General features: G+C 34.8%; 1 protein-coding gene and 1 long non-coding RNA gene across 2 annotated transcripts; both read right to left on the bottom strand.

The window, feature by feature from the left end:
* Positions 1-233: 233 nt before the first annotated feature.
* Positions 234-2453, bottom strand: LOC141487128 (uncharacterized). The gene is made up of 2 exons (XM_074185929.1): positions 1781-2453; positions 234-1469 (listed from the first exon to the last, which is right to left on the bottom strand). The coding sequence occupies exons 1-2, from the start codon at positions 2055-2057 to the stop codon at positions 868-870; spliced, it is 879 nt and encodes a 292-aa protein (XP_074042030.1). The 5' UTR covers positions 2058-2453; the 3' UTR covers positions 234-867.
* Positions 2454-15082: 12629 nt separating this feature from the next.
* Positions 15083-15968, bottom strand: LOC141487125 (uncharacterized). Its single transcript, XR_012468213.1, has 2 exons — positions 15841-15968; positions 15083-15327 (listed from the first exon to the last, which is right to left on the bottom strand). It is a non-coding gene; the product is annotated as an uncharacterized lncRNA (long non-coding RNA).
* Positions 15969-16382: the final 414 nt, after the last annotated feature.

Genomic DNA, 16382 nt, shown 5'->3' with positions numbered 1-16382 from the left:
GAATAATACTGTTGATTGAAATTATAAGGCTTTTGATGAATTTAATTTTTTTGGTAATGCTCATATTATTTTTGTCTCGAATTTCAAGACTTTTAAAGAACGACAAACAATCCATTAGAAACTCTAATTGAAATGAGTTTGCTTTAAAAGCAGCATTATATTTTTTTGGGTTAAAGATTTGTGAGGAATTTAAAATATCAAATAGTTGATCTACTCTATTAATAAACTGAACAGTTTCAGTCGCTTCTGCGGGAAGGGAACCAAATCTAATATAAAAACTCATACCTACATGAACTGAGTAACTAAATACTTGGGTGGCAAGTTTTACCTTCATTTTTTGGAAACTAGTGGGATAAATATGAGAATCGGTTAATTTAGGTGCTGCTTTAACAGGTAATTTTTTATGTGACTCATAGAAGTCTCTAATATATTGCCACGAAATTTTTTTACCATTAACATAGAAGTCATATGCCATCAACATATTTCTCATAGCTTTTATAATATGTGGCACATCAAAGATGAAAAAGAGATACTGGTTTTCTAAATAAAAACCAGTATTTTCTGGAGATATTTTTAAAATATTTGACAATTTGATATTGTTGGACCCCATATCACAAGTAACTGCACAAACATTTAATCCCACATTTTTTAATTTTTGCACAGCTTCATTTAATAGGTTATGTAATAGGTTAGCAGGACAAGAAGTATGACATAAAAAATATGCTATTGGCTGTTTCCATTTGGAATAAATTCCTCTGACCATAAATACACTGGCAGTTAAAGTTGGTTTGAAAATTTTCTCCCCTGTATCACCCATTGCTAGCCCAATGATATAATCTTGATTACGCTCATAAAATAAATTGGCTTTTATGGACATTTCATCGAAGCACAATAAGCAATATTTGCTTTGGGCCTGAAAACTGTCAATCTTTTTTTCAATAAAATGAAGAACTCGGGATTATCTAACCCTGGTCCTATCCTAACTGCTCTGATTTCTTTTAGCAAAGTGTTAGGCGAGGGAAGGCTATATTTAGCCATCAAGTATTTTTTATACACTCGGGGACCAGCAAAATATATTGACAGACATTCAATTTTTAACTCTTTGCTATAACGTCTACCCTTTGGATGTTTATTCGCCTGTGATACTTGCATATTAACACATTTTGCAGTGTCTGGATTGCAAAATTTGAATGTTAGGGACATATATTCCTCCAAAGATATATTGTCTAAGTCATTAATTTTTTGACTCTCAAGTACCTGAACTCTTTCTCGTAAATATTTGTTTTCGGCAGTTATGGACTTGATGTGCTGTCTGTATTTAACCTTCCTTGGGGTATCGAAGGATAAATTGGCTGACGTTTGGCTAGAATTTGGAGATGTCAAAGGAGGAGTAACTGTGATTGGACTCACGGCGATTTCATGTTGAACCTCGGTTTTTAGTTCGGTTTCAACTACATTTTTCTGGTTAGCTGCAAAAATACATTTTATTTAACAAATAAAAAACAACTTAGGGGAATATGTACTCTTAAGCAAGGAACAATTTATTTCGTAGATTTTTCTATACAGGGCGGAACAAAAACTTTAACAAAACTTGACATGTACAGATATCATGCGATTTTTAGCTCATTTTAAAAGGTTAAAAAATCAAAAGGTTTTAGTCTTTTAATAGTGGGACAATTAAAATGAAAGCACTGTACAGTTATTTTTGGTTCACCCTTCGTTTCGCCCTGTATACAAAACATTCAAGCTTTATTTTAAATTAAGAAACTATTTTTAATACCTGAATCAAATAGTGGAGGTGGAACCCCGCCTGGAACTATAACATTGTCATCTAGAAGTAGTATTTTTGCAGGAAGTTGCAAGGGCGGTGCACTATACGAATGATCAGTTCTGGAAGTACCCTCGAGAGACGGGAATAGGGTAGGAATTGCAGTGGTTACTAATTGTGTATGAAAGTGACTAGTGAACATCCTCTCTTCAAAATGGATTTCACATATCGAGTAACTTCGATGTAAGTCGATTAGTTTTCCGAACAGGTCCTCGCGATTGGCTTTCATTGCCCATATTAAACAACACCTCTATTTAGGGTGTCCCAGATAAGAATGAACTCTACAGGGATCTCATAAACGATTAGAGCTAAAGAGATGTTCAAATTAGGAAAAGTTGCGCCTCACTGAACCCTGCCGGATGATGTTTTAAAATTTGGAAAATTCTCATTACTTCCGAAGATATTTGGGAAAAACCGAAAATTCCAATTTCATTATTATCTTTTTCTGATAATTTAAAACAATAAAACAAAATAAATTTCACGTTTCATAGCCACTTTTTAACCCAACGTTTTCTTCCTCCGCAGTCATCATCAAATATTCGGTTTTTCCCAAAATATTTTCGGAAGTATTCGAAATCATACTGCAGGGTTTAGTGGGGCCCAACTTTTTCCTAACTTAAACAACTTTGTAGCCTAATGGTTTACGAGATCCCTGTAGAGTTCATTCTTGTCAGGGACAACCTGTATTCCTATTTGCTTCATTACAATTAATAGTCGTTGATATATATAAAAATAGTAATGTAGGAAAAACAAGGAAAAACACCATAGAAAAAATATCATACAAAAACCCTCCGAAAAAAAAACAAAAAAAAAACCCATTAAAAGAACACTACGCTTTTGCATACTGTAAATTCCCCAGAAAAAATATACATACTGCATAATCTGTCCCCGCATAAGAAATGCATACCACTTTTTCTTGGATATAAGGGCATCTTTCGACCACTTGAACGTGGATCTATTTTAAGAAGAGGCAGGTACTTATTTCGAGAGCTGGGTGATATTTAAGGTTTTGGAAGTTGACGCTTTGACCAGCTTTGACGGTAATTTATCTTATATATTCCCAAACAATTTTACGACAACACGGTATAATCAAAAGTTTACTTTTTATTTACTTAAATATGCAAAAAAATATGATGTAAGAACTTACCGATTCGCATCCTTAGGAAAACGATAGAATTTCTTCTTCGAGTTATAACCTTTAATATAACAGTTTCGCACTGCACAAACATGATGATGTCCTGATGGTTTTTTGTCACTCATTTTACTACAGTTAAAAATTCAAAAATAAAACACTGTTCAAAAGAATCACAAACAAAATGCACAAAATTATACACCCCGCCTATGACGGCTAAACGTATAATAAGTAATACTGATCTCCCGACTGCACGCCATAGACGTCTTTTCCCCTAAGAGGCGGGGCATAAAGCCTGCGCGAGGGGATCGACGCAAACCGTTCCCGCCAAGAGAGTGTTTTAGCTGTATAGTAAGTAAGCTGTAGTATCATACCATCGACCGAGAATACCTACCACAGAGAAGCGACATTAACGTCGGATCCTTTGATGTTCGGTGTCCCAACTCCGAACCGAAGTTTTTGAGTGATAAACAACCTGGTTCACTGAGAAAAATGACCTCTCAGCGTTATACAATAATAAAAATACATACTCTTACGTTCCAGTATAGTACGTGGGCTTACTGTGAAATATAAAATTATAGTATGAAGGGCATCTTACCTCATTCGATTTTTATATTGCTAATTGAACAACTTTCGCAGTAATAACAGAGAATATTCAACTATGTTGCCTATTTATTATTATTTATGATGAATTGGCTTTTAAGAAATAAATTAAATCACTTTATTTTGTTAATCCAATTCATTAGATAGAAAATTAAAAAAAGTTACGATAATAGAATAATGCTTATATTATATATAATCATTTTATATCCTCTGAAATAAATAAGTCCACTAAGGATGAATAGAAGTGACTTTTGTTATTTCAATGTAATCCTAACGTAAACTTTCATTAACAACATCAATACAATCTGAGGGTTCTAATTAAGTAAGGTTCCGAATGAAAAAATAATGAAACAAGATATTTTACCAAAACCTCTTAATTTAAAAATGTGACAGAATCTTAAGTTTCCTTTTTACAGTTTTACCTTTGGTATTATTGATATCTTTATTAGTATATTTGATACTATAAAAAATTTCCATTCTCATGAATAGCTTAATTATGTACATTTTTGGAAAATTTTCACAAGGATGAAGAAAATCTACATCCTTCATTAGGTTGAATAATATATTTGAAACTGCTCCCCCAGTAGAAATTTCTGTAAATCGATTGTTAAATAAGCATTCCAACTGATATATAAAATTAATGAATTCATCGTGGTGAGCGCAAATTTCCAAACATGTTTTTTTCCGTAGTATAAGCTTTAAAATAGCAGACGATTTACATCCAAAGTCTTGCACTTCGTGCTGAAAGAGTGACACACATAACATGTATGAACTTGAAGAGCTTTTTTTAAAATGTATCCACAAACGTAAATTAATGCATTCTGAGTACATACATCTTCATTTTTATAATCATAATCCGGAAGGGCAAGGGCTGGAGAAAAGTGATTCTCATCTGATATAAATATATCATTTATGTTTGTGAATCGTATACTGATTAATAAATCATCTAAATCATTCTCACAATTCATATGATTGGAATGAAAATAATTTTGGCAAAACAACTTCCGGAATGCCCTTTGAAATTGTATGGGGGTCGGATTAACATTATTTCCGCATTGTTGTCTTACAGCACCAAAAAAATTTTCAAGACAATCTGAATTGAGTCGTCTCGTTTTTAAAAATTTATAATTTAATTTGGAAAGCTTATCCCATATTTCAATTACACTATTCATGGAAATAATCCAACATTTTCTAAATCTGACTCGATTTGTGACAGTTTTGTCCTCTGAATTGAAAATTTCAAGATTTTTCAAAAACGTTAGAGCCTCTTCAAAAAAATCTAATTGGAATTTCGAACTTTCAAAAACGTTTTTGTATTTATAGGGATGTCGTTAAGAACACGAATTCAACAAATCAAAAAAGTTATTGAATGTCTCTATTACTTGTACCTATTGTACCAAAAGAAGAAGCAGGAAGTAAGTTCATTGCCACGAAGGCGTTCATTCCACTGGCAACTGTACGGCTTAGAACTTGTGTTGCTAGACTCTTTCATTTTTTCAAAATTGTTTGGAGTGATATATGATTTGGTAAGATTTGGTGCAAATCTATAAAATTGCCCTATGTCTTGCTCATAAAAAGAGCGCACAAAAGACCAAGATGTACTTTTGCCTTCAAAATGAAATGAATGTTTTAAAAAATTGTTTCTAGTGGCTTTTATCAAATAACTTGGATCAAAAATATAAACAAGTTTTTTACCACCGAGCTCAAATTCAGATTCTTCTGAAGTGACCCCTAATAACTTTGACAATTCATAAAAGTTAGAACCCATGTCACTCACGATGCCATCAACATGCAGACCTATATTGGATAATTTAGAAATGCACTTATCCAAAATATCACGTAAATTTTTTGCTGATAGCTGTGATTCAATGAAAAAAAAGCAATCGGTTGTTTCCAGGGAGAATAAAGTCCTCTAGCTATAATAACGAGAACATTTCTACATATGAAATTCCTCTTATTTGCCTCTCCAATATCTTCGAAACCAATAATTTCATCACATCCTGTATAAAAAAAATGGATTTCAAAGCCATCTCATCTATAGATATCACACATCGCTTGTCCTGTTCGAGCATTGTTTTAATTTTAATTTCAAGTGCCTCAAATATTGCTGAATTTTCCAAGCCCGGCATACATGATATTTTTTTGGTCATCCTTTGCAAACATCGTTTTGTTAGAAGAGTCAATAACTTGCTAAGACGTCTATAATTCCTAGAACTTGAAAAGTAGTTGATCAAAGCAAACTGCTTCACTTCTGAAGAATATCTGCGAGATATAGATTTCTTGTTCTTTTGTACAACATGCGATTTTATCACTTCCGATAAAGGATTCTCAAGAAACGCATCTTGTTAGATTCCTTTTTGATTTTCTCCCTTCGTACCTACCTCATTATGTTTGCTCAGTGCTCACAGACTACTGGAGACAGCTAAGCCCAAGAATGACGTGGAGACAACCAAGTCGACGCATGCGTCTACAAAAAAGGGACACAAAATGGCCGTCTTTGTCGTGTCTCTGTGGTAAAGTATTCTCGGCCAGCGATATCAGTCGACTCATACATTTGTGAGATTGATTGTGTTTTTTGTAGACGTGTAAATAGTTTTTGATTGACGTAGGTTGCCAACTCATGAATTCTTTGTAAAACAGTATCATTTGATAGCGGCACAGTAGACAGATGCTTTGCAGATTTTTCATCGAGCATACATTTTGTTAAGTCTATCACACATGGTTTTATTAAATTCTCAGCGATATTATGCGCTTCACCTGCTTGTGCAACGCGATAGGTAACTCAATATGATCCCTCCGTGGCCTTTTCATTGATAATTAGGGTTACATGCATCATAGATGTTTGACTTTCCAATAACTGTTCTTTTTTACGTACAAAAAATTCTTTATTCTCGTCTTTACACTCGGGCTGTACAGTTTCTAAATGTCGGTGCAACTTGGCAGGTGCCATGGAACTATTAGGAAGCAGTTTACTACACAGCAAGCAGAGAGGCGAGCAGTTGGAATCAACAAATCCGAAAATGATTCATCATAAGCATTTCCTTTATTTGCCTTTGAAAGCGTGGAACTTGACGTCGTTGCATCATCGCCTGGGTTGCTAATTGCTGTATACTCCGCGAGTACTGCTTGTGTTTATGGATTTTATACCATAATCATGTTCTTTTTGAATAAAAAGGCAATATATTGAAAATAATGTAATGAAACATATTACATGTTTCCATCGAGACAACTCAAGTAATAGTGCGTTAAATAACAAAAATAACCATCTGGGTTTCAGGTAATAAAAAATATTACTCAGATCGAACACCTTTTTTCTTCCCCAACAACTCGGGTTATTTGGCAAGGGTAGTGACGTGTTGTCTAGTCACATCCAAGGATGCGGTACGAATCACTCTAACGGAACCGGGAAACACTATCCATCAGCCATCTCAAAGGAGGAAGTCTATCCTCTTTCACAAGTACCAAGAATCCAATCTTCAATAATTGGGGGTGCCTTTCCTCCATTTGTAAACTAGCTACCTATTCTTTGGTCCACCTAGACCAAAAATGCTGGATCATCTCAGTCGATTCACTGGGATTGAAGACCAGTGATGGTTGGGTACTGAAGTCAACTTACTGCCAATCAACAAGGGTGCTGGGGTCAAAGGAGAGAGACCTTTAGGAATGTTGGATAAAGCAAGCAGACATGCTTCAATTTGTGTTGTAAAGGTTGAAAACTCTTCTTAAGTTGAAATGGTATCACCAATAACTCTTTTTAGATTATGTTTTACTGATTTAACACCTGACTCCCACAGATCGCCAAAATTAGAAGCTTTCGGAGGTATGAAACTCCAAAGTATACCTTGTTGGCTTAGTTTGGTTGCGATAGTCTCGTATGATTCTTTAAGAAAAGTCTCTAATGAGCATTAACTCCCACAAAGTTACTGCCGTTATCAGATACAATTTTAGAACACAACCCTCGCCTTGCAACAAATCGTCTCAGTGCAGCAATAAAACATTCAGTGGATAGATCACTTATAACTTCCAAATACATGGCCTTGGTTGCGAAACATATGAATAGGCAAATGTGAGAATTACTCACTTTGTAATTTCGAATCTTTCCATTTCTAATAGGAAATGGACCACAATAATCACAACTGTTACCGTATAAGGTCGAGTTGGAGTAAACTTATCCTTGGGGTAGATCACCCATTATATTTTTTAAATAATTTGTTCTAAATCTGTGACACTTTATGCATTCGTGTATCACCTTGCGTACGAGGCAACGCCCTGATATTGACCAAAAGCAGTCCCTTAAAGATGCCAATAAAGCTTGAGGTCCTGCATGAAGACGTATTCCACGTGCTCGTCACGAGCGATTGTTTTAATCTTCCACCCTCTCTGATAATGCCTTATTCATCCAAAAAAGGATTGAGATTATATGAGGGGCCTTTATTATTCACATGTCTGAATGAATTTAACTGGTTTACTTCAAAAGCAAAAATTTCAGATAGTGCTAACCGAGTTAATTTTTTAATGGAATCATTTAATTCTTCTAGGGAACCGGTTTTTCTGATATTTTTGTCAACAAATCTAATATAGGCCAAGACGTTTGGGTTTATTTAAAGTAGAATATTTGTTCAATTCCGGAAATTTGGAAAAATCGTGTTTTGCTAGTGGTGGAAATCAAGGTAGTCAAAGGAATTTCAGGCATTTCCATGGAAAGAATCGGAAAATGTAAGTTTTCAGGCCACTCATCACAAAATGAGGGCCGGATCACCAGAGTTTGGAATTTATCAAGGTCGTGTCAGAAGTTTCTCTGGAATGAAGGTCTGCGGGGTTATCGCGAGTATTGACATAATTCCAATGTGAAGTATTGGACAATTTTTTAATTCAAGCAACTCGATTAACGACGAATACCTTCCAAATATTGTGGTCCCTTTATCCATGATAAAGTTATTGAAGAATCACTCCAAAATTTTTTTTTTAATTTTTGCAGATGTTGAAATTGAAGCTAGTTTGACCTTATTCATCAGTTCAGCCAAAAGTAATGCGGTACATAAGTCAATTTGTGGGATTGTAAGTGTAAGCAGCATAAGCGTCGTGCGAGAAACCATGTAGTTCGATATTTTCATTGCTCGAAGAGGTAGCATCTCTAGGAATTTGAATTCCGCTTATTTCATCTAAGTTCCTTTTAAACGTCAACCACATTGTTTGAATGTCTAATAGGACGGATTAATCCCAAGAAGCATGCAAACTTCAGAGTTTCTGAATTATATATAATTGTAGCAACTATCGTGATGGGAAACAGTAGACCTAACGGATCGAAGATTTGGGCAGAATAAATATTTTCTGTGAGAGTTTTCATTCTGATGGAATATGTTAAAACGTCTGTGTTGGGATTCCAATCAAGTCCTAATATTTTACCGAGATCATGGTTACCAACGGTAATATCTCGCATTGTGTCCTTGGGTACGACCGCAGGATTATTGAAAACCCATTTTCTGAGCAGAAAACCATATTTTGGAAGTAGGTATTTGTACTATTTGAGTTTTTATGTGCAAAACTTCTTCTAAGGTACTACCACCAGTAAGTAGATCATCTACATAAAATTCTCGTAAAATAATGGAACTTATTTTGGGATTTTCATGTTCAACATTGAATGTGACTTCGTGTAAAGCACATATGCATAAAAAACTAGAAGAAGTTGTACCGTAAGTGGTTGTATTTAGCTCATACGCAGATAATGATTCTGAAGGATGTGAAAGCCATAGAATTTTTTGAAAAGACCTTTCTTCTTTTTCTACAAGAACTTGTCTATACATTTTTTCAATTTCACCAGCAAGAACTACATTGTGGATACGAAATACAGGATGAATAAAATTAAATCATTTTGATTAGTAGGAGCTGCAGCCAAAATATATCGCTAAGAGAAAAACCAGACGTTGACTTCGAAAATCCATTAAATACAACGCGTATTTTGGAAGTAGTGCTACTCTCTTTAACTACAAAATGATGAGGAAGATAAAACCCATCGTTAAAAATTTCGTTTAAACGTGACATATGACCGAGTGCGAGATTTTATTTAATTTTCGTTCTAATGAGAAAAAACGTTTTTCTGCGGTTTTGAGGAAATCACCCAATTTCTTTGTGAGCCCTTTGAAAGGAAGAATCACTTCTTAGCGACTTGACGCATCTTCAATAACATTTGTTATGAAATTATCTTCACAGAACGATTTCTCCGGAAAATATGCTTGTTTATATGGGAATTCTTCTATTTTCCAAAATTGTTTAATATGATTGTCAAGATCAGTCGAATTCATGCTTCAATTGCAATAAAATTCAGACAAGTACCTAATCTTTGAAAAATATAGGCCCTGAAACAATCCACCCAAAAAAGTTTTATGCAAAAAAGCTAACCTTAGACATAACTTCATTTGTCCAGTACAAATCATGAAATGAATCATTGCCAATGAACAAGTCTACCGAGGTCCTGGTATTAAAATTCGCATCAGCCAGAATCAAATTAGGTGGTATTTCGACAAATTTTGGATTAAGAGCAACCGAAGGGACGTTTCCAATGATATTGTCCATTATGAAACAGGATAAAGTTGTTTTAAGTGCATTTATTCTTGACTGAATTTTAATACATGCTCTCTTGTCTAAGATTGAACAGAACAAAGTGAAGTCGTTCGAGATACATCGCTATTCGTAGTCGTAGAGAAATTTTGAATTTTAAGTATTTCGTTGGGCGTGTTTCAGTTGGTATCGACGAAAGCCAATTTTCATATGTAAAATGCAATAAAATAGTTTGCATATTACCACATTTGCGGCATTTACTTGTCTTCCATTGTTTTGCAGACAACATTTTGCATTAGGCCATTCACACAAGAGATTTCACCGAAGTTTTCTTATTACATACAGTTTCCAAAGACAACATTTCTCTTTCAGAAAAACTGAAAACGACTGTAATGTGGGTAATTCAGATTTAGTATTTTTCATTTCCCAATCCCTTCTTGTAATAGGGTAGACTTTTATTGCAATTAAATGAATAATATTGTATCCCAATGCTCCGTTGGCAAGACTTTTCAAAGCGCGCAAATGCAGTGACATTTCATTTGGTAATTGACGCAAAATGGTACACGATTCTTTTTGCACTGATGGTGAATTGAAAAGAGCTTTAATGTGATTTGAGACTAATAATTATTTATTTTCATATCTTTCGATCAAACAAGTCCATGCGCAGTATCATAATTATTATCGGATATTTCAAGAAACTCAATATTTGCAGCATCTCCTTTCAATGAGAGTCTTAAATGGTGAAATTTCTGAACTTTCGAAATAGACGTATTTTCGTGAATAACCGCCTTGAACGTATCTTTAAAAAGAGTCAATCATTGTAAGAGCCGTGAAGGGATGGTAAATACGCTACAGGTAATTTGATATTCACGTCTGGGACGTTTAGTTTAGTGATGGGCATAATCGAATGATTCTGAGAATCGAATGATGAGTACTCGAGTGATCCCAAAAATCGAAATATCATTCGAATGAAATCATTCGAGTACTACGTCACTCGTTACTCACCGATTTAATTCGAGATCCGGCGATGCGAGTAATAAGCACGCAATCACTCGATGCTCATGAGGTCATGTGCCATGTGAAACGCCCACAATAATGGCGAAATTTGAAATGAACTGGATTATTTTATGAGTTAGGATTGTTTGAATTTGTCGCACTGAGAATACAAACAGAGAGCATTGAAATTGAAACAGTGGCAATAATTGTAACGTTGTAACGAAATTTCTGTTTTTACTCATAAATTCCATTATTTTTTCTACTCTTACTTATTGTGTAGTTGATACCTTTATTCCGTTATTATTACTGTTTTGATAATGAACAATGCGGCCTGGAGCTAGGAAATCTATTGTTTGAGAACATTTCGACAAAAAAGAAAATGGTCAAGTTCAGTGTCGAATTTGCAAGTTTTTTGGTACCTACCACTACCAATTTAAACCAACATATAATTCATTTTCATTTTTGTGAGGACTTTTATTTTTTGTTATGTTTTCAATATATTTTAACAAGCCACCATTAAATTTCAATAAATGTTATCGTCAACAAATTTCTGAACATTCTCAGCCCAAACCTGTATTTCACCACATCCTACAAACAAGTGTCGGTATATAGGCCAGCACTGCACTGGTGCGTAGCGGCGCAAGACTTTTATACTATTTTCGACTATTTCACTCACTAGTAATTTTATTCGATACATTCAACATTCGAATGATCTGAATCATTCGAATGATTCCATTTGACATCTCGAGATATTTCGAGTGATTGCAATAATCGAATGACCGATTATTTTTAATTCGAATGATATCCCATCACTGGTTTAGTTGAGGTGTCACTGACCTGGATGAGGTCAAGTTAATTTGTGGTTTTGATATAATGTACTTCGAGCATCACTTTTAATTTAATAATAGGTACATATCTTCAAACAATAATGATTCTTGTTGAACCACATTCAAACCCTCTTGATCATCATCTAATAATGAAAGTTCTAACGTTCTAACTCATTCTAAATAGTATTAAATTCATCTAATAAAGGGTCTGCTTTGTTGAGCCTTTGCTCTAATTGAGCTGTATTGGAACTCTGCTCATCCCGTATTTTAATAAGATATGTTTCAAATCGAGTTGATTGCGACTTAATCATCTCCCTTTTCTTCTTCAAAGTGGCTGCCATAATGAAAGTCAGTATATTTAAATGAAATACTTTCGAAAATAATTGAATTCAGAGAATTGTATTTGCTAATATTTTACGCAGTCACAAGTATGTATATTTATCGAGTATTTTATTTAGTTTCACAAGAAACGAATTGTTCGTATTATGCAAGAGTTTCAACTCCCTTAATCAGCACTCATTGAACAAAGGATAGTGGAAGGATAAGTATGTGAAAAAAAAGGAACGAATACACCTGTATGTTTCCTAGGATTCCACTTTCGGCCGGCAACCGGGAATAGCAAACAGCATGAAGGCAGAATTTACAAGAATATTCACCAATCAAACTTATTTTTATGAAACATTCGGCATAGAAGGGCCATGTTGTGTTTATGGATTTCATACCACAATCATCGTCTTTTTGAATAAAAATGCAATATATTAAAAATAATGTGTTTAAAAAATATGTTTAAAATATATGTTTTTCCGTTAACCAGCTGTCGCACCCCTACGAACGACAACCCTCAGAAGTCGGAACTTATGCGAGCTAAGGACTAACGAGGTCTCACCTTTTAACGTGTGATTCCTAACACGGGTTGAACAATAGCAAGTGAAAATCGATCAATCAGCCTGCGGCTTGAACCATCGACTCACACATCGGCCGATTGAATGAGTGAACAAAGCACCCACGTCGAACCGCCCGTCTACATATAGTACATGTTTCCATCAAGACATCTCAATAGTGCGTTAAATAACAAAAATAACCATCTTTCTTCAGGTACCGAACACCCTCTTTCTTCCTACAACTCGGTTATTTAGCAAAGACAGTGACGATCGGGGTCTCAGACTATATTAGTCGGGTGCGACTAGACAACAAGATAGTTCCATGAATATAGGCACATTTGATTCAACACTGCTTTTGAACATTCGGTTTCGTTAGAAGATATTGTTGCAACACGTTTGACGACTTTAAGGCAACGTTCCATTCCTCTTTATTAATAATGTTACATATCAGAATGGTGAAGTCAAAATAATGCACGACAGCCACTTCGTAGAAGATTTAGTTCAAAGAAGAAATGTGCAGAACTGATTCAATCAGAATACAATACACAATAAACAGTTCGTTTTTAGCAGGTAGTACTCATCTCTCCGAACGGTAATCGTCGACTGACTGAGTGTCGAGGCGCGATCGTCGCTTTTATGGTTCAAGCCTCGATCTCGAAAGTTCTCAAAAATACTCGAGTCGGCGCCTTTGATAATTAAAAAGCTGAAATAAAAATAGATGAACAATGTAGACTATATGTTTTGAAGTTATAGCCGAAAGTCACCTGTTCACGATTATAGTGTCTAATCTCAGAGGCGGCTTTTATCAAAAAGACTGCGCGGTCACAAGAAGATATCGGCTGTGGTGGCATAGTAAAATTGTACGGTACGTTTATTCAAATGGCTTGCATCGGATTCTTTGGAGTAGCTGAACGCCGTCTTTTGGCAAGGCAGTGGTAGCTTTGTCTCGAGTAACGGCTCGTTTGTGTCGGCTCAATAAAGTATAGCTAAATCATTTGAATGAACAAAGTATACTGTGGTGGGTGGCGACTAAGTTCGGCTGCGCCTCGTGAATCGTGATACGCCACGTCAAAACAATCGACCAGAGAGAGGGATGTTTTGAATTTCTTTCTAATTTCTTGCGAAACCCCTACAGGGGTATTGTCGAAACCTAGAATTTCGCGGAACACAGAATATGGCTGCTCTACATTATAAAGAGAATACGTGAAATGTGGAACATGTCTTATCGATATAAATGTTCACCCAAGAAACTTTAGGAAAATTCATAAACCAACCATAAACTAAAGTTCCAAAGTAATTTTCAATTATAAAATTCAAACAGTATCAGTAACGTCAAAATTGCTGCAACTATGTCAATGATGCCAAATGACAACCTTGTTTGCAACCACACCCTCCCCCTTTCTTCAGGTACCCCTTCTCAAGGTCGACTCTAGTTCGCAAACCCCTTATATAGTAACCCTGGAGAAACTGTTGAAAACATAGAAATCATTGGGGATTGCCGAAAACAGTGAATAATTTGTTAGGTATAAGTTGTAAGAGCACGCCCACCAATATTATTTAATGTATATTTTTATTTTTATATGTAATGGAATCGGCCCATATTTGATGAAAATTCATAACGTATTCAAGAAACACTTTATTGTGAGATAAATAAAGTATTTCTTGAATATGTTTATTTTTGTTACTCTTTTCATTGTTACATTTCGTAAAATTTTAGACATACCTATAGAGCTTATTTGAGGTGGTGATTCAAGTATGTGTCTATTCTCCCATGAATTTACATTTCGCACTTCTCGATGGAATTTTCCTTATTTTTCACATTAACGTCACACAAAACAATTTTATTAGGTTGGCAACACTGTGACTGCGTATATTTCTATTCTTGCTTCCGTATTAAATATGGTAATATGGTACTGGTTTACTGGTTACTGGTAGCAAAAGCCATTTTCATAGAGAGAAGTACGGTGAACGGGATTCTTATTTGCATCGGCCAATAAAGAAGAGAGAAGAAGAAGAGATTCTTATTTGTATTGTAGAAGCATAAGAAGTGAAAAATTCGCTTTAGAAGATAAATCAAAATTTGAATAGACCATAAACAAGTGGTTTTTGATATGTCCTCTTCGATTTTACCAAAAGCTATATTACTTTCACCTAATCAGGAAGAAAGGACTGAAGATTCATCCAGTTCAACAGTAAAATGCACAAGGTATTTCGAAATTGTTAGAACAAATGCACAAAACAGTTTGCAAGAAATACACCAATCCAGGATAAAAGTATTGAGGAAGGAATTAGACTGTTTGAAAGATACTAATTGGAAATATGACTCAATAGATAAATATATAGGCCAAAGTTGTAAATAATTCTGTCATTTTTGTAATATAATGTTGGGAATTCTCTTGACTATACCATAGAATTCTTATTATTTCAAATGAATGTTAAGAATAATTAGTAAATGCATCATTTATAAAAAGTTGTATCTTTAGTAATCCATATGAGAAGAGCCTTACCACCGTCAGACATGAAGGTCTTCTTAAAACACCTTCAAAACAAATCAAGGCAATTTGAATGGGACACCTCCAACTCCAAACTACATGAAGTGAAGAAGAGTATTTGCCCTTACAAATCCATCCCGAACAACAGAAAACATCAAGTTGTGCTTACACGACTGAGATTAGGCCATACTAGAATCACTCACGACTATCTCATCACTCGCTCCAACGAACCTGTGTGCTACCTATGTGATACGACTCTAACCGTGAAACACATATTGTGTGAGTGCCCACTGTACCATCAAGAGAGGGTGAATCATCAGTTTTCAGAGACAATAGAAGATATTTTGGGTGAAAATTGCAACTTCAGGAAACTGTTTTCATTTATGAACAATATTAATCTATTGCAACGTATTTAAAACAATATTTTTGTACCAAACATTACCAACATTTTTCAATATGTACTGATCCGTCGCTAATAACCCTAGCGGTTGATGCGAATTGATGAATAAAAAAAAAAAAGAGCCTTACCAGTGAAGAAAGCAAGGATGCCTAATGCTGGATTTATAGATGAGTAATGTGAAGATAATGCCAATGTTTATCATGCCAAAAAACATTTAAATAAGCTCTAAAATAGACATCTTTTTCCGACTTTATTTCCCTCACAGTTTCTGACTTTCCCATTCTGGTCCACCTTTTCTCTTGGAGACTGAGTATATACAGTCACACATATTCAAGGGTTATTCTCCACTTATGAATGACACCACTCTCTGAAGTAGAAACTTGTGAGAACTGAAGGTTAACAAAGTCTCACCTTTCATTGTGTGTTTCCTAGACATGGATATATATTTACACATTCAAATATACATTTATGTACTTCATTCATGATGAAATCATAAAATAACATACAAATTGAAATATAAAAAATAACTAAGGTTTGAAATATTCCAAAGAATTCCTAGGTCATCACTTCACTCAACTTCTGAACTTTAGTGCCAATGTTTTCTGTCTTCCAGGTTTATTTGTATAGGTATAATTCAAAAATTCAACATCAAAAAAATATCTAAA

This window comes from Leptinotarsa decemlineata, unplaced genomic scaffold (assembly GCF_025532065.1).
Source record: "Leptinotarsa decemlineata unplaced genomic scaffold, Ldec_3_MD MMD2_P_RNA_scaffold_2, whole genome shotgun sequence".
NCBI classification, from domain to species: domain Eukaryota; kingdom Metazoa; phylum Arthropoda; class Insecta; order Coleoptera; family Chrysomelidae; genus Leptinotarsa; species Leptinotarsa decemlineata.
The sequence above is the reverse complement of the archived record's forward strand: the minus strand, read 5'-3'. Positions and strand labels throughout refer to the sequence as shown.

Bases quoted from the DNA above. Each gene is read 5' to 3' on its own strand.
- LOC141487128 (XM_074185929.1), bottom strand. From the start codon at position 2,057: ATGAAAGCCAATCGCGAGGACCTGTTCGGAAAACTAATCGACTTACAT. The intron at 1,470-1,780 runs GTATTAAAAATA...GTATTTTTGCAG, and splicing joins ACCTCCACTATTTGATTCAG to CTAACCAGAAAAATGTAGTT.